Here is a 24407-nt window from a genome sequence, read left to right as displayed (position 1 = left end):
AGCAGATTTATATTTAGGATCATTGTCTGTCATTGAGTCTAGGCAACTGGGTGAAATTATGGCAGTGGAGGAGGAGGGAAGATGGCCCATTAGGTTGAATAGACACCCCCAAGAAGGGAGCTTGGAGCCTCTACTTTGGCTCTCTGGGCTCTCTGCTGAGTTAACAGCATTACAACTCACACAAGGATCAGAACCAGAGCAAGCTTTTTTGCATAAAGCACAACCTGACAAGTACTGACATTTCCACTGGAAGACAAACTGGAATGGAAGGCTCAGGCAAAGAAGTAGCCAGAGAGGTTTGATTTGACACCCGCTGAGAACACTTTCCCTGTAGTATGTGGAGCACCTATGTGCAGGGAATACACAGAGATGGCAAGAAATCCTTCCTATCCCATACACAAACCATAATGACAATAAACCAGGTTGCTGCTTTAATGTATGTACAAAGTGTTATGAAAGCACAGGAGAAGGAACTGTGACCCAAGTCTGCCCATGGGTGGCCCCGACTGGGGAGTAGGAAACATTCCATAGCAAGAAGACTAAGGAGGAGGCTTGATGGGCTTAGCAGCCCTCCAATTTTGGGAGAGATAGGAGGATTAGCAACACTCTATGCTATAAAAATAATCTGTCTTCATAGTTAATTACTCTGCAATCTTCATCAAAATTAACTAGATAATTCCCTCGTTATTTCTGTAACTCATTCTCTTAAGAACTCATTCATTTAATTTGTAAATGTGATCTTGAAATCATCATCCCACTGAAATGTCCATAAACAGGAGACTAGCTAAATAAAGAATGATACATGCATATTATTAATTACCATGGAGCAATTATAAACAATAGACTAGGCCGGGCGTGGTGGCTCATGCCTGTAATCCCAGCACTTTGGAAGGCAGATCATTTGAGGTCAGGAGTTCGAGACCAGCCTGACCAACATGGCAAAACCGTCTCTACTAAAAATACAAAAAAATTAGCCAGACGCGGTGATGCACACCTGTAGTCCCAGCTACTCGGGAGGCTGGGACAGGAAAATGGTCTGAACCCGGAAGGCAGAGGTTGCAGTGAGCCAAGATCACACCACTGCACTCCAGCCTGGGCAACAGAGCAAGGCTCCGCCTCAAAAGAAAAAAAAAAAAGAATTGTGTAAAGTCTTCAATGTCTCCTAATGATAGCGATAAGGAAGCTATCAGCTTTTAGGTTTTCACTTAGAATCCTGGCTCTAAACGCTCAGCACTAACTTAGCCACTAAAGCCCGCTAATCAGGATCCAGCTTCGTGTGTGTTCTAAAGACATCCTGAGCATCCCCCGACAATGCAGACACATGGAGTGAGCAAAGGGCAAACTGCAGTGAACTTGCATCATTCTTGGTTTGGTCTCAGCCCTAAATTAAAAAGCCTTCCTAAGTTACAGCATTCTTTGTTGCACATAAACACCCGTAGGGCTGTTCTTAAATAGGGAACAGTTTAAAACAAATCCTTCCGCTCCTAAAATCTCACTATAAATGGGTCTCTGGAAACACTCAAAAGAAAAGCATTTTCATGCTACTCTTTTAAAGCAAATTTAGAAATAAAAATCGTAACTTTTTCCAAAGCCCTCTTTAAAGAGTTCAGTGTAGGAACCCTGTTGATTAGCTGCTTCTTCCTTCCAACTAACATTACAGGATTCATTTTTATAATAGGAAAGGGACTTATTTCTCTACTTGAAATGCAGCTAAGCCTGCTTTACACTGGATCACGCTATTCCTTTCTCTGCTTGCATCACATGCCATATACATCTCAAAAAATGTTCTAATGCCAGGAAATGCAGTCTTTCTGCTGGGAGTAATAACACCCCTGTTTAGCTTATTACTGTCAAAAATGATGGTGCATTAGGGGCAATTAATGCTAATGAAAGCTTCCAAAACCCATGCTTCCCCTGACAGCCAGTCCAACGTCAACGAGGGCTATTACAGGACTTCCACAACAAACCACCGTTAATGCACTCTGACCAATGTCAAACATCTCCTGGGAGGACAAACAGGACCCAGTGACCTGCTCTGAGGCTCTAAGTGTGACTATTACTGAAATTACAAAGACAATTTGCATATATGGCAAAGGTCAGAGCCGACTCTCTCTCTCTCTCTCTCACACACACACACATACACATACACACACACCTCTAATGTAATAAGGAGGAAGAGAGAAGATTTTGTAATGCTTACTCCATCACTAGGGAGGAAAAGGACAGCAAATGGCCTCAATGGGGGCTTATTATCATTGCATGAACAACAGCTATTAGTCATTTCTGCTATTTTGTACTTAGATAATTTTTCCAACAATCACAGAAACACATGGACAAACACCAGATTTGATGTTACAAAATGCCAAGCTATTACAGTAATCAAGACGGCGTGGTATTGGCATAAGGACAAAAATACAGATTAATGAAATAGAATTATGAGTTCAGAAATCAACCCTTACATTTATGGTCAAGTGATTCCTACAAGGATGTATGTGCCAAGGCAATTCGTTAGGGAAAGCATAGTCTTTTCAACAAATGGTTCTAGGACAACTGCAAAATAAGACTGGACCCCCTACGTCACACTATACACAAAAATTAACTCGCAATGAATCAGAAACCTAAGGGTAAGAGCCAAAAGTATAAAATTCTTTTTATACTTTTGAACATGGCAGTAAATCTTCATAACTTTGGATTAGACAATGGTTTCTTAGACATGACACCTAAAGTACAAACAACAACAAAAAAATTTTAAAACTGAACTTCATCAAAATTAAAATTTTTTATGCTTCAAAAGACAACATCATGAAAGTGAAAATACAATCTTCAGACTGCGAGAAAATATTTGCAAATCATGTATCTAATAAGGAACCTCTAACCAGAGAAACTCTTACAACTCCAGAATATAAAAAGATAATGAAAAGATAAAGACAAATAAAGATAAAGATAAATGAAAGGAAGTAAGAGGTATATAGATTGTGGAAGGAAGAAAAAAAGACCAAAAACATTTTTTTCAATGGACAATGGATTTGAATAGACATTCTTCTAAAGAAGATATACAAGAGACCAATAAGCACATAAAGAGATACTCAACATTATTACCCATCAGAGAAATGGAAATCAAAACCATAACGAGATACCACTTTATACCCACTACGATGGCTAGAATCAAAAAGTCAGATAATAACAAGTGTTGGTGAGGATATAGTAAAATTGGAACCCTCATACATTGCTGGTAGAAACGTAAAATGGTACAGCTGCTTTGAAAACTTGTTAGTTTCTTGAAAAGTGAAACACTGAGTTACCATATGACACAAGAATTCTATTCCTAAGCATATACCTGAAAGAACTGTGTTCAAACAAAAAGTTATATACAAATGTTCACAGTAGCATTACTCATAAGAGCCAAAAAGGAGAAATACCTCAAATGTCATTAACTGATGGGTAGGTAAACAAAATGTGATATATCCATACAATGGAATATTATTTTGCCATAAAAAGAAATAAAGTACTAATACATGCTACAACAGGGAAGAACCTTAAAAGTATTAGGTTAAGTGAAAAAACAAAAAAGCCAGACACAAAAGGTAACATATTGTATGATTCCATTTATACAAAATGTCCCAAATAGGCAACCAGAGAGAAAGAAAGCAGAAAGTAGGAGGAGAGAACGGGGAGTGACTACTAAAAGACATAACGTTGCTCTCCAGGGTGATAAAAATATTCTGGAATGGCGCTCTGGTAAGGGTTGCACACGTCTGTGAATATACTAAAAACACCAGATTGCCTAGTTTAGTTTTTTTTCTTTTTTTTGGCAGAGATGGGGTTTTACCATGCTGACCAGGCTCGTCTCAAACTCCTGATCTCAGGCGATCCACTTGCCTCGGCCTCCCAAAGTGCTGGGATTATAGGTGTAAGCCACGCACCCAGTCTTTTTGTTTTTTTGAGACAAGGTCTCACTCTGTTGCCCAGGCTGGAGTGCAGTAGTGTGATCACAGTTCACTGCAGCCTCAAACTCCTAGGCTCAAGGGATCCTCTTGCCTCAGCCTCTCAAGTAGCTGGGACTACAGGTACATGCCACCATACCCGGCTAATTTATTTTTAAATTTTTGGTAGAAATGGGATCTCCCTGTGTTGCCCAAGTTGTCTCTAACTCCTGGGCTCAAGTGATCCTCCCGCCTCAGCCTCCCAAAGTGCTGGGATGCTTGTCTCTAACTCCTGGGCCCAAGTGATCATCCCACCTCAGTCTCCCAAAGTGCTGGGATTACAAGCATGGTGGCTCATGCCCAGTCTGAATTACATACTTTAAATTGATAAATTTTATGGTATGAGAATTATACCTCAATAAAGCTGTTATTAAATCAATAAATAAAAGCTAAGTCTCGGCCAGGCCTAGTGGCTCACATCTGTAATCTCAGCACTTTCGGAGGCCGAGTGGGGGAGCGGATCACCTGAGGTCAGGAGTTTGAGACCAGCCTGGCCAACACGGCAAAACCCCGTCTCTACTAAAAATACAAAAAAATTAGCCTGGCATGGTGGTGTGCACCTGTAATCCCAGCTACTCAGGAGGCCGAGGTAGGAGAATCAGTTGAACCCAGAAGGCAGAGGCGGAGGTGGAGGTTGCAGTGAGCCAAGTTCGTGCCACTGCACTCCAGCCTGGACGACAGAGTATGATTCCGTCTCAAAAAAAAAAAAAAAAAAAAAAAAAAAAAAAAAGCTAAGCTAAGTCTGGAAGATTGCCAAGGTTCTGAAGGGCCCCCACTGTGGGGAAACATCTTTAGACCACTCCATCCTTTTCTTCCTCTAAGTGATGTTAGACGGAAACCAAGCACTGAAAAAACAAGATTTAGGCCGGGCACGGTGGCTCACGCCTGTAATCCTAGCACTTCTGGGCGGATCACAAGGTCAAGAGATCAAGACCATCCTGGCCAACATGGCGAGACCCCGTCTCTACTAAAAATACAAAAATTAGCTGGGTGTAGTGGCGCATGCCTGTAGTCCCAGCTACTCAGGAGGCTGAGGCAGAAGAATTGCTTGAACCCGGGAGGCAGAGGTTCCAGTGACCCAGGATTGCACCACTGCATTCCAGCCTGGCAACAGAGCGAGACTGTCTCAAAAAAAAAAAAAAAGAAGAAAAAGATTTAGTTTCCATCCATAGGAGTTCTCAGCCCAGTGAAAAAGCAATGCAGGTGGTGGTTCACGCCTATAATCCCAGTACTTTGGGAGGCAAAGGTGGGCAGATCACTTGACCCCGGAGTTCAAGAGCAGCCTGGGCAACATGGCAAAATCCAGTCTCTAGAAAAAAATACTAAAATTATCTGGCATGGTGGTGCATGCCTATAGTCCCAGCTACCTGGCAGGTTGAGGTGGGAGGATCACCTGAGCCCAGTAGGTCAAGGCTGCAGTGAGACATGATCACACCACTGCACTCCAGCCTGGATGGGAAAATGAGACCTTGTCTCAAAAAAAAAAAAAAAAAAAAAAAGAAAGAAAGAAAGAAGAAGAAAAAGCAATGCATATAAACAATGGTAATATAATGCAATAAGTACAACTATAGACAGGGTGTAAAATACTACAGCAACAAAAATGAACTTCGGATAGACCGAAGCCTCAAATATAAGGGGAAAACAACTTAAAAACTGTTCCGAAGACACTGGAGGGCCAGGTGCAGTGGCTCACGCCTGTAATGCCAACACTTTGAGAGGCCGAGGCAGACGGATCATTTGAGGCCAAGAGTTACAGACCAGCCTGGCCAATATGGCAAAACCCTGTATCTACTAAAAATGCAAAAATTAGCCGGGTGTGGTGGCACATACCTGTAGTCCCAGCTACTTGGGAGGCTGAGGCAGGAGAATCGCTTGAACCCGGGAGGCAGAGGTTGCAGTGAGCCAAGATCGCGCCACTATACTCTAGCCTGAGTGACAGAGCGTGACTCTGTCTCAAAAACAAATAAAAATAAAAAAAGAAAAAACTACAGAATATCTTTTTGACTTTGGGGTAACACAGGATTGTCTTAAAGAAGACACAAAAAACACAGTCTAGCAAAAAACTTATATTTTATTTATTTATTTATTTATTTATTTGAGACAGAGTCTCGCTCTGTTGTCCAGGCTGGAGTGCAGTGGTGTGATTTTGGCTCACTGCACCCTCCACCTCCCAGGTTTAAGCGATTCTCCTGCTTCAGCCTCCCAAGTAGCTGGGATTACAGGTGCATGCCACCACGCCCGGCTAATTTTTGTATTTTTAGTAGAGCCAGGATTTTGCTACATTGGCCAGGCTGCTCTTGAACTCCTGGCCTCAAGTGATCCACCCACCTCAGCCTCCCAAAGCGCTGGGATTACAGGCATGAGCCACCTCACCTGGCCCCAGGAAAAGATGCTTAAATTAAGCTTCATTAAAATTAAATTTTGTGCATCAAGAGATGCCATAAAGCAATTCTAGGGGAAGATATCCGATGCTCACAACTAAACATATATCACTCCCAAAAATCAGTAATAAGACTAACAAGCCAAAAGAAAACCAGGCAAAGATATGAAACAATTCACTAGAAAGGAAACCTAATTGGCTAATAAATACAAAAAAAAAGATGTTTAACTTTACCAGTAACCAAGGAAAGACATTAAAACAAGATACCTTTTCATATGCATCAGATTGCCAAAACCTAAAAATACCAAATGTTGGTACGAATATGGAGAAAAGAGCAATTTGGTGACTGTAACAACAAAAGACTCATGGAAAAGACAGTCAGAGGTGAGATCAATAGGACCTGGTAACTGACTAGAAGGTAGAAGTCACAAGAAAGGAAGGGGTTAAGAACTGTGAGGTATAAGCCTGGCATTTAAGATGGACTGGCAGTAGAGGGAAGGAGGTTTCAAGAAAAAAAAAAAAAAAAAAAGAACTTTCCTTTTAATATGTTCAGTTGCAAATAAGTCCTCTTAACGTAGGAAACTAACATTAAAACAATGTGGATTTGAAAGGATCAAGGCACACTCTACAATAGTTTCTATCCATAGTGAACGGACTCGGATCAGATGTCTCACGCTCAAAAGGTCAACACATGAGGTGGACAGATTCGAGTTCCAGAAAACATCTTCCTTTCTGCCAAACTTCAAATGCAAGTGTTGAATCTATCTATGAGAAGTAATGCCCCATTTTTGAAAAGGTCAAACTTTCTAGCTGTTACTTCTGTCATTAAAAGAAAGCAAGTGTCACAGGAGCCAATTTGAGGAGCTCTCCAAAGGCCAAACCTAGGATAAAATGAGCAACAAGATAAATGACAGTCATGGATCACAATGTATATAGTAAAATAAATATCCATGATGCAATTATTGTAAACATATGAATTACACATAATATATTACATTATAAACATGTTATGATAATTATTATAGTTATAAATAAATAAATAAACAAGATAAAAAAGTTATTTTTTTTTTTTTTTTTTTTTGAGACGGAGTCTTGCTCTGCCGCCCAGGCTGGAGTGCAGTGGCCGGCTCTCAGCTCACTGCAAGCTCCGCCTCCCGGGTTCAAGCCATTCTCCTGTCTCAGCCTCCCGAGTAGCTGGGACTACAGGCGCCCGCCTCGTCGCCCGGCTAGTTTTTTGTATTTTTTAGTAGAGACGGGGTTTCACCATATTAGCCAGGATGGTCTCGATCTCCTGACCTCGTGATCTGCCCGTCTCGGCCTCCCAAAGTGCTGGGATTACAGGCTTGAGCCACCGCGCCCGGCAACAGTTATTTTCTTACAGTATTCCAATTTTAAAAATGTAGAACCAATGAAAGAGAAAATCACCCTCTGGCAAACACCACAGTAATAACTATTACAGACAAGATCATGATCATGAAGATACTTAGAGTCTCAAAGTATTACCCCACAAGACACTTAAATACAAGCAGAAAAACAGCAACTTTACAGCAGAGAAACCTAGCACACAATCACCTTACTCAAGTGATCAAGGTTAACATTACCTGTAATGAGACATATCAACATCATATACTTCATGCTCTGAGTAGGGCAGAGCATTACTTTTGGGATAGAACTGAGGAAAATGCATGACTGGAATCTGATCATGAAGAAACATCAGACAAACACAAATTGAGAGACATTCTACAAATTGAGAGCCAGTCCTCTTCAAGCGTCAAGGTCATGAAAGACAAAGAAACCATCTTAAATTGGAAGTAAGAAAGTAGGAAAATGTGTAACTCATCTTAAATAAACTTCTATCTAAAAAGATTACAATGAAAGCCACGGTGCCAGACAGGGTAAATTTCAATTAGCTGGGAAAAATACTCATGTGAACTACCTCATTCTCACAAAGCATCAGGTATATAAGGCTTTCTATCCTTAAAGCTACTTTGACCTTTAACCCAGCTAGAGTTAGCTAAACATCTGAAACACAGTTCATTATGAAAGATTACTGATTTTCTTTTATCCTTTACCCAAACAGCTTCATTATAGTGTTATATATGTGTCATTTGATGCTTTTTGTCATCTACTTGGCATCAAGCACTTTTCTAAACCCACCAAAGCCTATCACACAAAACACTTTAACAGTTTAAGCCTCGGTGGAATTATGGGTGATTTTTATTTTTTCCACTAACTAAATTTCAAGTAAGATAGTAATGCTAAATTATAATGGAAAATGAAAAACTTACAAATAAAATTTACTATGACCAAGTTCTTGAGTTACTGCCTTGGCTAAGTCTGTCAAACAGCAAAGATTGAATGCAGCCCTCGCTCCACATAAACGCATTAGCTTGGTTGTAGATAAAAGTCAACATACCACACGATTAATACAGTGTCAGTTTGGCCATTTCCTTGGATATACTAACATGGCAATGGGAAGGAAAGAAAAATACCTACCTCTACGGTATTTGCAATGTAACGGTTGTCACCTTCAACTTTGACAAGGAAGTCATAATAACCACTGGAAAATTTGACGTTCATGAAGTTTAGTTCAAAAACATCCCTGTTAAGAATGACAACGGGCTTAGCAAGAACTCAGGTAGGAAAGTCATGGATATAACAAACACGAGCCACAAAATGTCTCCTGAAGACTGTTCAAGGCTAGCCCACTCCTTACCTTTTTGACTTCCTACCCCACTTGGGCAATCTCATGCTTATTTTATTTTATTTATTTTGAGACAGGTTGTCACTTTTTATTTTGAGATAGGTTCTCACTCTGTCACCCAGGCTGGAGTACAGTGGCGCGATCACAGCTCACCACAGCCTCAAACTCCTAGGCTCAATTGATCCTCCCACCTCAGCCTCTCCAAAAGTTGGGACGGCAGGCACACCCCATCACAACCAGATAATTTTGGGGTTTTTTTGTAGAGACAGGGTCCTGAGAACAAGTGATCCACATGCCTTAGCCTCCCTAAGTGCAGGCTGGGGCATGAGCCACCGTGCCCAGTCCTCATGCTTAATCACAGATTGGAATGTGGAGAAAAGTATCTAAAATGAACACCCCTAGGTTTCCAACATTTTCTTTTCCTTTGTTACTCCCACCACTCCTAAAATTCAAACTCCTTCTGGTAGCTTTCCACAGTGTAATGTAAAATTGGGAAGTTTTTTTTACAGTATGATCCCAATTATGTTTCACAATGACAACAACAAAAATGTAGAAGAAAATACTCCAAAATGTACAAAGGTTGGTGTACGATAGTATAATTGTGGCTAATTTTTTGGTATAATTTCTACCTTTCCGTGCTTATGATTAAGAAATGCATTTTCTCTCTAAAACTGAAAACTCCTGATCTCAATAACTTACAAACTAATTTAACACTTCAAAAAGTTCTATACAGGGCCAGTGGCTCACGCCTGTAATCCCAGCACTTTGGGAGGCCAAGGCAGGCGGGTCACTTTAGGTTAGGGGTTCAGAACCAGCCTGGGCAACATGGTGAAACCCCATCCCTACTACAAATAAAAAAAATTAGCCAGGCGTGGTGGCGGGTGCCTGTAATTCCAGCTAATTGGGAGGCTGAGGCAGGCGAATTCCTTGTACCTGGGAGGCAGAAGTTGCAGTGAACTGAGATCACGCCACTGCACTCCAGCCCGGGCAACAGAGTGAGACTGTCTCAAAAAAAAAAAAAAAAAGAAAAAGCAGTTAGCTGGGAAAAACACTAATTCATATAAAAATTGACCCTTAATTTTTTTCTTTTAGAGACAGGTCTTACTATGTTGCCCAGACTGATCTTAAGCTCCTCAGTTCAAATGATCTTCCTGCCTCAACCTCTAAGTAGCTGGGACTACAAGTACCTGCTACTATGCCCAGCTTTACCTTTAATTTTTTGTTTTTGTTTTTGAGACAGAGTCTCTCTCTGTCACCCAGGCTAGAGTGATATGGTATGATTATGGCTCACTACAGCCTAGAACTCCCAGCCTCAAGCGATCCTCCCACCTCAGTCTCCCAAGTAGCCAGAACTATAGGAGAGCCAGTAAATTGGGTCTTAGTTTTTAAAACATTACATAGCAGTAATATGCATCATTGAAAATCATTGTAAAGGCTGGGCATGGTGGCTCACACGTGTAATCCCAGCACTTTGGAGGCTGAGGTGGGAGGAGCACCTGAGGTCACATGCCTGTAATCCTAGCCACTCGGGATGCTGAGGCAGTTAGAGACCATCCTGGCCAACATGATAAAACCCCATCTCTACTGAAAATACAAAAATTAGCCGGGCGTGGTGACGGGTGCCTGTAATCCCAGCTACTCGGGAGACTGAGGTAGGAGAATCATTTGAACCTGGGAGGTGGAGATTGCAATGAGCCGAGAACACGCCATTGCACTCCAGCCTGGGCAACAAGAAGAAAACTCCATCTCAAAAAAAAAAAATTGTAAAAGAATATTTAATCCTATAAAAAGAAGTTTGTGTTTGGGAGGCCAAGGTGGGTGGATCACGAGGTCAGGAGATTGAGACCATCCTGGCTAACACGGTGAAACCCCATCTCTACTAAAAATACAAAAAATTAGCTGGGCGTGGTGGCGGGCGCCTGTAGTCCCAGCTACTCGGGAGACTGAGGCAGGAGAATGGCGTGAACCCGGGAGGCAGAGCTTGCAGTGAGCTGAGATCCGGCCACTGCACTCCAGCCTGGGCGGCAGAGCGAGACTCCGCCTCAAAAAAAAATAAAAAGAGAAGTTTGTGGCACACTGTTACATATAAAGCATATCCTGATTTTTTTTTTAAATAGAGATGGAGCCTCACTCTGTCACCCAGGCTGGAGAGCAATGGCGCCATCTCAGCTCACTGCCAACCTCTGCCGCCCGGGTTGAAGCGATTCTCTTGCCTCAGCCTCCGAAGAAGCTGGGACTATAGGCGTGTGCCACGACGTCTAATTTTTTGTATTTTTAGTAGAGATGGGTTTTCACCATGTTGACCAGGCTGATCCTGAACTCCTGACTTCAAGTGATCCACCCACCTCAGCCTCCCAAAGTGCTGGGATTACAGGTGTGAGCCACTACACCTGGCCCCCATCTCTAATTTTTAAAAAAAATTTTTAAAAAGGCCAGGTGCAGTGGCTCACGCCTATAATCCCAGCACTTTGGAAGGCCGAGGTGGGTGGATCACTTGAGGTCAGGAGTTCAGGATCAGCCTGGTCAACACGGTGAAACCCCACCTCTACCAAAAATACAAAAATTAGCCAGCCATGGTGACACATAACTGTAATCCCAGCTACTCGGGAGGCTGAGGCAGGAGAATCGCTTGAACCTGGGAGGCGGAGGTTGCAGTGAGCTGAGATCACACCACTGCACTCCAGCCTGGGTGACAGAGCAAGACTCTACCTCAAAAAATAAATAAACACATAAATAAATAAAAATTACAGATGGGGTCTTGCTATGTTGCCCAGGCTGGTCTCAAACTCCTGGGCTCAAGCAATCCACCTGCCTCAGTCTCCTAAAGGGCTGGGGTTACACATGTGAGCTCCATGCCTGGCCCTTAACTGAATTTTAAAAATTTATTTACATACATAGAAAAAAAACTGTCAAAAAATTATAAAATGTTAGCAAGGCCAGGCACAGTGGCTTATGCTTGTAATCTTAGCACTTAGGGAGGCCAAGGCAGGTGGGTCACCTGAGGTCAGGAGTTCGAAACCAGCCTGGCCAACAATGGTGAAACCCTGCCTCTACTAAAAATACAAAAAATTAGCCGGGCATGGTGGCAGGCACCTGTAATCCCAGATAGTCGGGAGGCTGAGGCAGGAGAATTGCTTGAATCCAGGAGGCAGAGTTTGTGGTGAGCTGAGATTGCACCATTGCACTCCAGTCTGGGCAACAAGAGCAAAACTCCGCCTCAAAAAAAAAAAAAAAAGTTAGCAAAAGTTATCTCTGAATGGTAGAATTATGGGTGAGTTACATTTTCTTTTTTGTGCTTTTCTGTATTTTTCCTATAATAAACATTTATCAGAAAAAAAAATCAATAAATATTACATTTTAAAATAGCTACTTATATCACAACGACAAGACTGAGCCAACTAGAAATAGAGAATGAAACAGTAAAACCAAATGATCTTCATTTTAAAAATCATTTTCTTATATTTAATTGTAGGCTTTTGATACCAGTAGATCAAATTTACCTAACTGAAACTTCGGTAAATTTGGTTTTATGATCATGGTGACATCCACATTAATCTGTTACACTGGCTGCAGGCTAACTTTCCAAAACAAAGAGGTCAGCACCCTGCCAAAACATGGTCAAGACTTACCCTACAGGGGTGAAGGATGTCTTCTGGAGGACAGTGGCTCTGGAAGCAACGGATTTAGCATGTTCTAGTTTAACAGTGGCCTGAGTCAGAGGCTGAGACAAAACATTGGTGACTTGCAACTGGAAATAAATAAAAAATTATTTGTTACAACAAAGGCTACAGGAGCAGAGAATTTTGTTACTGGGGTGCTTTATCTATAGGTCGTAAGCTCTGCAGGAGAGCAAACCCCCTGCTTTGGGAAATCTTCACAGACCTTGGGTCTGCTGCCTAATCCTAAAATGGATGATTACAGGTGTGAGTCACCACACCTGGTCAATATATTTCCTTCTTTCTGATTCCTTATTCTATCCACTCTGCTACAGAATCTTTAAAAGAATTTATCAGACTGGGCATGGTGGCTCATGCCTGTAATTGCAGTGCTTTGGGAGGCTGAGTCAGGAGGATCACTTGATGCCAGGAGTTCAAGACCAACGTGGGCAACATGGCAAGACCCCATTTCTACCAAAAAAAAAAAAAGTTTTTTAAATTAAAAAATTAGCTGGGCATGGTGTCATGTGCTTATAGTCCCAGATACTCAGGAGGTTGAGGCAGGAGGATTGCTTGAGCCCAAGAGTTAGCATGAGCTATGACTATGCCACTATACTCCAGCCTGGGAAACAGAGGGAAACCCTGTCTCTGAAAAAGAAAAAAATAAATGTCTCAGCCAGGCTGGGTGCAGTGGCTCATGCCTGTAACTGCAGTACGTTGGAAGGCCAAGATGAGAGTGATTATCATTTAAGGCCAGGAGTTTGGGACCAGCCTGGGCAACACAGTGAGACCTTGTCTCTACCAAACAAATAAATAAATAAATCAGCCAGAAAAATACTTTAGGATGGTACCAGCAATGGGAAAATTAAAGAAATATGGATAACATTAATAACTATCATTTGTTGAAAGTCAACTATATGCATATACCAGGGTAGGCCCTTTTTTCCTATCAATTGTATGACACAGATCGAACAATCCTTATTGCACAGGTGAAGAAACAAGCCGTAAGAGGTTAAGGGACTGCCAAAGGTCACATGGCCGGTTAAGTAGTTGAGCCAGGACTCAAACCATCTATTTAGTTTCCGAGTCAATTATTTTTCCACTTTGTCCTCTTAGCCCCTCTTGACTCACAGCAAACTATGTTCATCAGGTTACTTTCTACCCAAGTCTTTGTTGAGGGTATACGAGTTGTATGTAGGGAGAAAATGGGCAATTTTGAAGAACAGGGTACTCGCTCAGGAGGATATCTGCAGGGGCCACCAAAGTAGATCTAATGGGACAGACAGGACTGTCCTAAGTGGAAACCCAACACTTAGACATAAAGAAAATGCTGATCTCTCATGAAGATCTTAGCTTATCACTGGTTCCCAAACAACAGTAACAAAATGCCTCATTTGAGATGAAAGTTCTAAGCATATTCAAGATCTGTGCATTTGTTCTGTTCAAAGAGTTAACACAAAGAAGAAATCTATGCTTACTGCTGAGTGAAAGGGAGGACTGTGCTATAAAGAGACAAAAAGCTATCCCATCAGGACCAGGGAAGAAGAGAACGGATCAACCATAAACACCAGAATTACTTGAGAATTAAAACAGCTGTCGTAAAATAATATAGTTAGAAATTCTGGGTACTGGAGGAAGTCCATGCTGCAGTGGGCCATGATCGTGCCACGGCACCCCAGCCTGCATGACACAGCGAGACCCTGTCCAAAAAAACAAAACAAAACCAAAAAATATGACAAAGAAAATTTGGTATTGGGAAATGCATTTTAGAAGCAAGACTTCTCTCTACATCTGGAGTTACAGACCTAGAAATGCAATATTCCTGCACTTATTGAAAGCTTGTACTTTTTTTTTTTCTGAGACAGGGTCTCGCTCTGTCACCAGGCTAGAGTGCAGTGCCGCAATCTCGGCTCACTGCAACCTCCGCCTCCTGGGTTCAAGCGATTCTCCTGCCTTAGCCTCCCGAGTAGCTGGGACTACAGGTGCATGCCACCACGCCCTGCTAATTTTTGTATTCTTAGTAGAGACGGGGTTTCACCATATTGGCCAAGATGGTCTCAATCTCTTGACCTCATGATCCGCCCGCCTTGGCCTCTCAAAGTGCTGGGATTACAGGCGTGAGCCACTATGCCCAGCCAAGCCTGTACTATTTAAAATCCTCTAGGGAGAGGCCAGGCACAGTGGCTCATACCTGTAATCTCAGCACTTTGGGAGGCTAGTTCAAGGCCAGCCTGGCCATCATGGCAAAACCCCATCTCTACTAAAAATACAAAAATTAGCCAGACATGGTGGTGTGTGCCTGTGATCCCAGCTACTTGGGAGACTGAGGCACAAGAATCACTTGAACTCAGGAGGTGGAGGCATCAGTGAACCAAAGTCATGCCACTACTCTCCAGCCTGGGTGACAGAGCAAGACTCTGTCTCAAAAAAAGCAATAAAAATTAAAATTAAAAATCCTCTAGAAAAAGAAAAAAAATTTTTTAATAGATTTGAAGGGTTCTGCGGCTAGTTCACCCAGTGGTCATGTCTCCATTTCAAGGCTCAGGGTAATGAGCCTTGCCCTCCATTTAATGGGTATGTCCTTGTAAGGGCTACAATTGGCTGTGACCATAGTCCCGATTTCTGAAAGCCTTCCACTAGGAATGACAATCAGAGGGGCACACTTTGGGGATGAATGTCTTACCCTCAGGATAGCCTGTTCGTGAGTGTCAGAAGCAGAGCCCTCGGGCACAACCACAACTGGCACGTGGTAGCGATTATGGGAGAGCACAGCAGCCGCTGAGGCCACACTGAAGGCTTCGGAGAGGGACTCAAAGTTCTTCTTGCTGAAGATTGCGTTCATCAGCTGGATGACCTGATCCTGAAAGAAACACGAAATGCAGCTGTTTCTCTTCCTCTGCTGGGAAGGTGGGAGGGCCACTGCTGTAGAGGAAAGTCACTCCTTATCTGTTTCAGGTGTTCACATGGGAGGTCTTTTGGTCATTGATCCAAATTCGTAGATGGAAAAAACACAAATATTCTGCATTTAAACTTAGAACTTGGATGTGGTTGTTTTTTTCCCATCTTCCGTTATAAACTGAAATTCATGATTTGTCAGTTATTTAATAAGTGCTTACTACACAGGCCAGGCGCGGAGACTCATGCCTATAATCCCAGCACTTTGGGAGGCCAAGGCGGGTGGATCACTTGAGGTCAGGAGTTCAAGACCAGTCTGGCCAACATAGTGAAAAACCTCATCTCTACTAAAAATACCAAAATTAGCCAGGCAAGGTGGCATGCGTCTATAACCCCATCTACTCAAGAGGCTGAGGCACGAGAACTGCTTGAACCCGGGAGGCGAAGGTTGCAGTGAGCCAAGATCGCACCACTGCACTCCAACCTGGACGACAGAGAAAGACTGTCTGAAAAAAAAAATCATAATAATGCTTACTACACAAATGCAGGGTACTTACTTCCAGATAACTACTGATATGAAACTATATTATGAAATACATATAGTAGTAATTGTTTGTTAAATGTCTATATACACCAGGCATCATGATAGGTGCTTTACATGCATTAACTCAAAATTTAACAAAAACTATAAAAGACTGGTATCATCAATGTTTCCCAAAAAACGAAACTGAGGCTAAAGGAGGCTAAGTAACGTCTGCAAGTTACAGCAACATTAGCAAGACCAACGTTCAATTGTAGGATTGTTTGTCTCCAAAGTCCTTCTACAAGAAAATCTGTTCCTTCCTGGTTCCCATCATCCTCCCAGCTAAACTACCTTCCCTCCCAACCTACTTGTAAGCAGTACATAGAGGCAAAGTTTTTATTTATAACACCAAACGTTATAGCTAAAATGTACATTAAAAAGAAACTAAAATAACTCTCCATTAAGAACTAATGGGCTGCTTAGAGGAGAAAACTAAAAGCAGTTTTTTTAAAAAAGTGGAACCTAAAAGGCATTACTAAAATTCTGGAGGTTGTTTGCTTAGGAGGAAACATTTTCCCCTTCAATCAGTTTTGTTTTTTAAAATCTACCATCCAACCAAAGAGCTCTCTTATTCCTGACAGTGTTATTCATAGTCAACATGAAAGAATTTTCTTTAATTGGACCAATTACAATTTTCCATCACTAGGCTGCTGACATGTTAAAATGGGTGACTGTTCACCAGAACTGTTATGTCAAAAGCAGTGACAGCGAAATTACTCCAGCCAAGTACCTGGTTAGCAGCAGCTTGGAAATAAAGGAAGAAAATGTTTAAGTTGTATATGTACAATATCATTAATTCATCTACTTTACTGTGTATAGGACAATCAGCAAACAACCTGTACCCCAAGACCCCACACTCTTGCACTTTCACCCGTAACAGAAATTAAAAGGGAGTGTATTTCTAGACCTGTTACACTTAGGACAAAGGAAGAGACACAAAAAGAATGCAAACACTTGAATAACTTATTTGACCATATCCTCTGGAGAAAATATGAAATTAATTCCAATTATCCAAGACAGATAATTATTTACTTAAAGAAACTTGGCACAAAACTTGTAATGCATAAAGAAATGAAAAGTTCTCACTTAAAACACAAATCTCTCCTCCTAAAATTTAAATAAAAGCAGCTTGTATTTTAAGTACTTTAGATTAAGGGCTGGTAACTTCTCACAGACAAGGGGTACAAAGACGGTCCTACTCAAAAAGACTTCCCACATGCATTCCAACTAAAGGTTCTTTCAGGTTAACAACCTCCTCTTGAGAAAAAGAATGAACTCTTGGCGGATGTGTGATAGACACACATGCCTCTCAGTGAACTATGTCCATCAGCAAAGATTAGCTAAGATTTAGCCGTTGCTGAGGATAAGGGGGAAGGGAGGAGAAGCAATTATGAGCCCAGGGAGGGATGTGAATGGGCCACCAGAGTGGAAAGCATTCAGGAGACAAGCAGAAAGGGGTATTGGGAAGAAAGGGAGACGAAACAGAAGTAATACACGTGGCTTCCTTGATATTACCTTGTGGCATGTACAGAGCCCATTTAAAGCAAGTGTGGTTTGTTTACACGTCTGTCTCACTAGCAAACCATTTCTTGAAGACAGGCATTACATCTATTTCTCATTCTTAATCCCTAACCGAGGACACTGAGTGACAACATCCCAAGGTATGTCTGAACATTCCTCTCTAATAAAAGCTATCCTTAGCAGATAAAGCTGATGACCCCTTTGGGTTTCATGCCTGAAAACTGTTAGATGGGTACCTCCTTAATGGATGGCTCAGTCCCCACATGATCCATGAGCTTGTAGGTGGCAGCCACAAATAACGCTGTTGTTTCCAGTCCTTCTTCAAACTGGAGATACACGCCCCCCAGTTCATCCAGGCGAGCAACAAGGTCCTGCCATAACAAAACAGAAATATGCTGGATGTCAAGTAACAGCAGAAATGAGATGCACAAACCACTGTCAACCCCACTGCAGACAGCTTCGTGACATCTCTCACTCTAAATCTGAAGACCATCTTACTTAATACCAAGTTACTTAATACTTTCTCAAAAATGGTCCTTAGGCAGAGTAAAGTATATCAAACAGACATTTGAGGAGAGCAGTGTCTTCTGCACTTCTGAGAGGGTTCCTTCCTTGGCCCCGTGTATGCAGGCCCAAGCCCAGGAGTCATGGCAGGGAAGGCTCCAGCTACTTTGGGTGGAAGGCCAGTGGGCCAGGCTGCCATGCACCCAGGAAGCATCATGACACAGATGGAGCCCGTGGCCATCCATCTGAATACAACCTACAAAGCATGGCGTTTCCCAGAATTTCTTAATGCTCCAAAAGACAAAGAGAGACACACTGCTCTCCTAGGCAACATGACTAGGCAACCAACGTGTCTGTGAAGCATCCAGTGAAAACACCATCAGGACTGCTTGTCACCCCTGCCAGGCAGTCCATGAAAGAGGCCCCAGAGAAGCATAATATTCTGGACAAAGGCAAGGATAGAGCAATAATAAAAACCACCATCACCACGTCCTGAGCACCTATTATGTAATAGGTACAAATATTGCTCAGGATACAGTACCCTAATACAAAGAACACAAGTGTGCCATGGATATAAGAAGCAATGTAACTGATCCTAACAGATCATGCATGGCTATCTGCAAGACTCTTCTACAGGATATCAAAGATAGGAGCTGGGAAATGTATTTGGCAAAAGATTCACACCTCAATCTCCTCCACGATGCTCCTCAGGTCAGCCTGCTGGGACAGGTGGGATGCTGTCTGCAGAGCCTGGACCGTTCTGGAAGGTAAAGAGTAGAACCCCAATGAATGGCAAGTCTTCTTTCATCTACTCATCCCTTCTCGTACTTGGACACTTTCACAAATATCCCACTCTTGTTCTTTAGAAGTACAAGTTGGTCTCAGCCTTTAAGGAGTTTACTTATAATCCAGTTAGGACAGGTATGACAAAACCTGGAAAAGATCATCACAGCTGAGAAGGCAACCCAGGCAACAGAACTGGCAAGAAGAACCGTGGGCCGTGGGCCTTGGGCCGGGCGCAGTGGCTCCCGCCTGTATTCCCAGCACTTTGGGAGCCTGAAGCAGGCAAACTCCTTGAGCCCAGGAGTTCAAGACCAGCCTGGGCAACATGGTGAAACCCCATCTCTACTAAAAATACTGAAAATGAGCCAGGTATGGTGGCATGTGCTTGTAGTCCCAACTACTTGGGAGGCTGAGGTGGGAGGATTGTTTGAGCCCAGGATGCAGAGGTTGCAGTGAGCCACTGCACTCCAGCCTGAGCAACACAGTGAGACCCTGTCTCAGAAAAATAAAAAAGATTGAAGTAAAATTCACATAAAATTAACCATTTTAAAGTGAACAATGCAGGGATGCTTACTATATTCACAATGTTGTGCAACCACCACCTGTCTAGTTCCCAAATATTTCCATCAGTCTAAAATAAAACCCATTGGTTGAGCATGGTGGCTCACACCTGTAATCTCAATACTTTGGGAGGCCGAGGCAGGAGGATCACTTAAGCCTGGGGGTTCAAAACCAGCCTGGGCAACATAGTGAGACCTCATCTTCACAAAAAATTTAAAAATTAGCTGGATCACTTGAGCTAGGGAGGTCAACACTTCAGTGAGCCATGATTGCACCACTGCACTCAGTCTAGGTGACAGAGTGAGACCCTGTCTCCAAAAAAATAGATAAACAAAACCCACTGAACAGTTTCTCCCCATTGTGTCTCCCCTTAGCCCCCGGCAACCAGTAATCCATGTTCTAGCTCTACGGATTTGCCTACTCTGCTATTTCATAGAAATGGAATCATACAATCTGCATCCTTTTATGTCTGACTTCTTTCGCTCAGCAGAATGTTTTCAAGGCTCATCCATGTTGTAGCATGTATCCGCACTTCATTCCTTTTTATGGCTTATTCATATAATTTTATCTATAATTCTGGAAGATAAGCTTTTTAAGATGGAACATGATAGGTGTATACATGTAAGACTTGTTAGATTCTATTCTCTTAAAGCAGATAATTTGGAAAATATAAATGGTGCTTTTCTGGATAAAATGGGGAAAGGAGAGGCCCCCTGGTGGTTAAACGACTGCTACTGCCACCCCTATGGTTTCCTAATTCCTAAGAGATGACTGGGCCCTTGTGTAAAACCTCCACTTACCAAGTCAATGTGTCAGGGAATGTAGAGCAAGAATCTGTCTGCTTAGGTCAAGATCATAACAATTTAGATTCTCTCCATGGGAAACTAATTCCATTAAGATGACAAGTTGGAAAACAGCAGAGTCACAATTTACAGAGAGACAAGCCCTAGAGTACTCAACGACACCTATGGGATGCTTGTTGTTATAATACACTTGAGAAAATGAAACCTGAATTTCCAAACGAGATAAAAATCACACATCTGCCCGTGATAAATGCTGTGCTCAGAAAAGGGGGTTAAGACAGCCCAGAAAGAACTTCTCAATTAAGATATCATTTTTTTCTCTTTGGAATGAGTGAGTGCCGTGTGGTAACAACCTCAGAAGTTTTAGAACGAAATTAATCCACTGAGTTTTAGAAAGTTTTGTCACTGGCTTTAATTACTTATTCCCCAGCCAGCAATTTCTTTTTCTCTAGAGCATAGTACTGTATTCAAACACCAAGAAAGCAGATCTTATCTTGCTAATATATAGCAGATGATTCAGAGAGATTGATTTATGAGAGACAACAATGAGATCTTCTCAGATGGTTCATTCAAACCTACAAGTATTTTCTTGTTTTCCATTCAAGTTTACAAACATTCACTTCCTAGAAAAAGCCTATTTAAATATAGAAGGCCCACTTAGACAAGTTCTAATTTATATCAGATTGCCTTTAATAGGGCAAATTAGTAGTAATATAAGGCATCTGACCAGTTGGATTTCACAATGACCCTACGAGCCATTCTCCAGGTTTGCATATGAAAACACTGAGGCTTAGGGGGGCTGAACAACCCACTCAAGGTTACAGAGGTTGAGTAGAAGAGTGGATCTGAACACACTTGTTTCTACTCCAAAGCATATGTTCCTCCTACCTATAAGCTTTCTACAAGACAGCAGAAACACAAAAGTATAGTTTCATCCTTTATTAACTCCTTTAGATACAGACCATGTGCCAGGCTCTCTAAGCACTGCAAATAAAGCTTATGGCTGGGTGTGGTGGCGCGTGATTATAATCCCAGCTACTCAGAAGGCAGAGGTGGGAGGACTGCTCAAGCCCAGGAGTTTGAGGTTGTATGATCGCATTGCACTGCAGCTAGATGACAGAGTGAGACTCTGTCTCCAAAAAAAAAAGCTTATGATCTAACATACAAATAACAACAACGAAAGAAGTAACAAACTCTCTAAGAAAGGGGACCTGTTTGTTAGGAACCTAAGAAACAAATGGTCCAGAAAAGGAACTCCATTTCCTATGTGCCCACCAAGAACCAGGCACCGCGCTAGGGTCTTCACACCTATTATCTCACTTAATCCTGTCAGGTGCTCTGATGTAAGAATTATGGGTTTCATTTTAAAGGAGAGGCTCAGAGAAGTTAGAAATTTGGCCAAAGTCACACAGCAAGGAAGGAAATAGCTGGTGTTCAAACCTAAGTCGGTCTGACTCCAAAGTGGATGTACTTCCCTTGTACTTCTTCCTGCGGTTCTGGGGTTTTGAGGAAGGGGATTTTCCTCTCTGCCTGGAGGGAAATGGGAAGTTTTTTTGTAGAAGGTCACATCAAAGTAAGGCATAGGCACTAACAGTGACATCATGGCATGAGCTGATGGTGACTGGAGAAGCATTCCCCATGAGGGATTATGAGCAGAGATCGAAATATGTCACCTGAAATCAAAGGCCCAAAAGGGCCGAGCACTGGACAAAGTGTGTACAAAACGTCAGCCCCAGAGTCACTGATGATTGACCATGTGAACATGAGGAGGGTGTGAGGATGACATAGAGGGAATGTCAACGGCCTGTGAACCCTGTCCTTAACAAAGCTTTAAGTTTAGAGAAAATCTGATTGTTAGCAAAAACACAAAAAACAAACAAAATCCTGAGAAACAATCTCACTGTTTTGAACGCGGGAAATGGTATCACCAAACTCTTGCTAAACAACGAGCAGGATTCCAGAAATGTACTCCACACCCTCCTTCAGGGTTGCAATTAAATGGTAAACGCAAATAAAATAACAACAAAATTATTGTTTTAAATGAGGAGTTTAAGTGTTTAAAAAAAAAAAAAAAAAAACTATAACCGGCCTGGACAACACAGAGAGGCCCCATCTCCACTAAAAACAAAAAATTAGCCAGGCAGCCAGGCGCGGTGGCTCACACCTGTAATCCCAGCAATTTGGGAGGCCGAGGCAGGTGGACTGCTTGAGGTCAGGAGTTCAAGATGAGCCTGGCCAACGTGGTAAAACCCCGTCTCTACTAAAAATACAAAAATTAGCCAGGCGTAGTGGCGCACCTGTAATCCTAGCCACTGAAGACGCTGAGGCAGAAGAACTGCTTGAACCCGGGAGGCGGAGGTTGCAGTGAGCTGAGATCACATCACTGCACTCTAGCCTGGGTAACAGAGTAAGACTCCATCTCAAAAAAAAAAAAAAAAAAAATTAGCCAGGCATGGTAGTTTGCACCTGTAGTCCAGCTACTCAGGAGGCTGAGACAGGAGGATCACTTGAGCCTAGACTTCAAGGCTGCAGTGAGTTGTGATCATACCATTGCACTTCAGCCTGGGTGACAGAGTGAGATCCTGTCTCTAAATAAATAAAAATTTGAAACTACATATATTATCACTTAAGAGCTTAGCAAAAAATACCCTGGAGTTATAACATTTCCATTTATAACAAACAGGTAAGGTGCTTCTCCTTCATCTAAGCCTTTTGCAGAGTAGTAGAGTCTGATTCCTAGAATACTCCACCCTCTGAGCAACCACCTCTCCCACCAGATGCTACCTCTTACGACTTCCAGGGATCCTGGAGCCGGCACTTTGCAGAGCCTCCGTTGCCAACATGTCATCCTGCCCTGGCCAAGCCTCAACAAAACATGCAAGTGGCTCCTTCTGAGTTATCTGCCCTTGCTCTAGCCCTCCAACCTCACAAGGCAGCTGGATCTCTAGGTGATGTCGTGCTCATGCTCTGGCTCAGCACTTGCCTTCTGTTTGCAAGGCGTGCAGAAGACTGCGTCCACGTGAGCTCCACGAGAACAGGGACCTTACCTGCCTTCATGCAATCATGTCTGCGGTGCCTTGCACAGCACCTGGCACACAGAAGTATTTACTGAAATACTTGCCCAGGAAGTATTTGCTGAACCAATGAATGAGCCCTCTTAGGATAGGGCCCGAGACAAATGAAGCCTGAGAAGTGCTCGAGATGACAACTCACGCCAGCACAGTCTCCTCCTTGCTGAGACGAGCAGTAAGGGCACTGAGTGCTTCTTGGGATGCCAAGGGAAGGCCAAAGCCACTGAGAGCTGCAACTGCATGGTAGATCTGGGTAACAGATGAGTCCTCACTGACAGCTGCCAGAAGCAGATCTTTGGTCTCATTTGAAATAGAGATCTAAGAAAGAATTGGCAGACACAGAGTTTTAGAACAGGTCTTGGCATTTGTGGCAGGCATGGCAAAGACAGCATGCAGTGCAGCTGCCAAAGTCACCTCCGCCTCGTGCATGCTGATCCCCCTCTAATCCCCAGATACCAGGATGAAATGTTTGCAAAACCTTGGTACGACACCCCCATCTGAAAAGATGCTGACAAATTACCTTTCTACTTATACGGTTCTCCTGTGTTCAATAAAATGACTTTCCAGAAACCTCGTGTGGGGGTACACTTTGAACAGTTTCAAATGTTAAAGGGAGATGGAAAGGAAAAAATCAAGACCTCCCAGAAGAAAGGCAAAAACTGTACGAAACGGTTATTTAAAACCCTTGAAAAGTAAAAACTTAGGAGAAACATAAACTATACTTTCTTAAGGAAAAGCAATGGACTCTCTCGTTAAAAAAAGGATTTTTGACATGACCCCTCCCCTTTAAAAATGCATTTTTTTTTTTTTTTTTTAAAATAGTTAAAAGTCATTGTCAGTGTAGGAACCTGGACTCACCTCACATCCTGAGAGGGCCTGGATGGCCTGGGCAGCGTAGAAGAGGGAATCCACGTTGCTGGGATCAAGGTTAGACCTGATGTAGGTACATGCTTTCTACACAGT

General features: G+C 42.5%; 1 protein-coding gene across 3 annotated transcripts in view; it reads right to left on the bottom strand.

The window, feature by feature from the left end:
* The window catches only part of RPN2 (ribophorin II), a 61499-nt gene that overhangs the window by 19347 nt on the left and 17745 nt on the right, over positions 1-24407 (bottom strand). For all 3 annotated transcript variants that reach the window (XM_030914266.1, XM_030914268.1, XM_030914267.1), the window contains exons 3-9: positions 24303-24398; positions 23587-23762; positions 18911-18986; positions 17959-18093; positions 15407-15583; positions 12697-12815; positions 8860-8965 (exon numbers count right to left, since the gene is read on the bottom strand). In XM_030914266.1, coding sequence (XP_030770126.1) covers positions 8860-8965; positions 12697-12815; positions 15407-15583; positions 17959-18093; positions 18911-18986; positions 23587-23762; positions 24303-24398 — 885 coding nt within the window. The remainder of the gene's footprint in view (positions 1-8859; positions 8966-12696; positions 12816-15406; positions 15584-17958; positions 18094-18910; positions 18987-23586; positions 23763-24302; positions 24399-24407) is intronic.

Source organism: Rhinopithecus roxellana, chromosome 13 (genome assembly GCF_007565055.1).
Source record: "Rhinopithecus roxellana isolate Shanxi Qingling chromosome 13, ASM756505v1, whole genome shotgun sequence".
NCBI lineage: Eukaryota > Metazoa > Chordata > Mammalia > Primates > Cercopithecidae > Rhinopithecus > Rhinopithecus roxellana.
The sequence above is the reverse complement of the archived record's forward strand: the minus strand, read 5'-3'. Positions and strand labels throughout refer to the sequence as shown.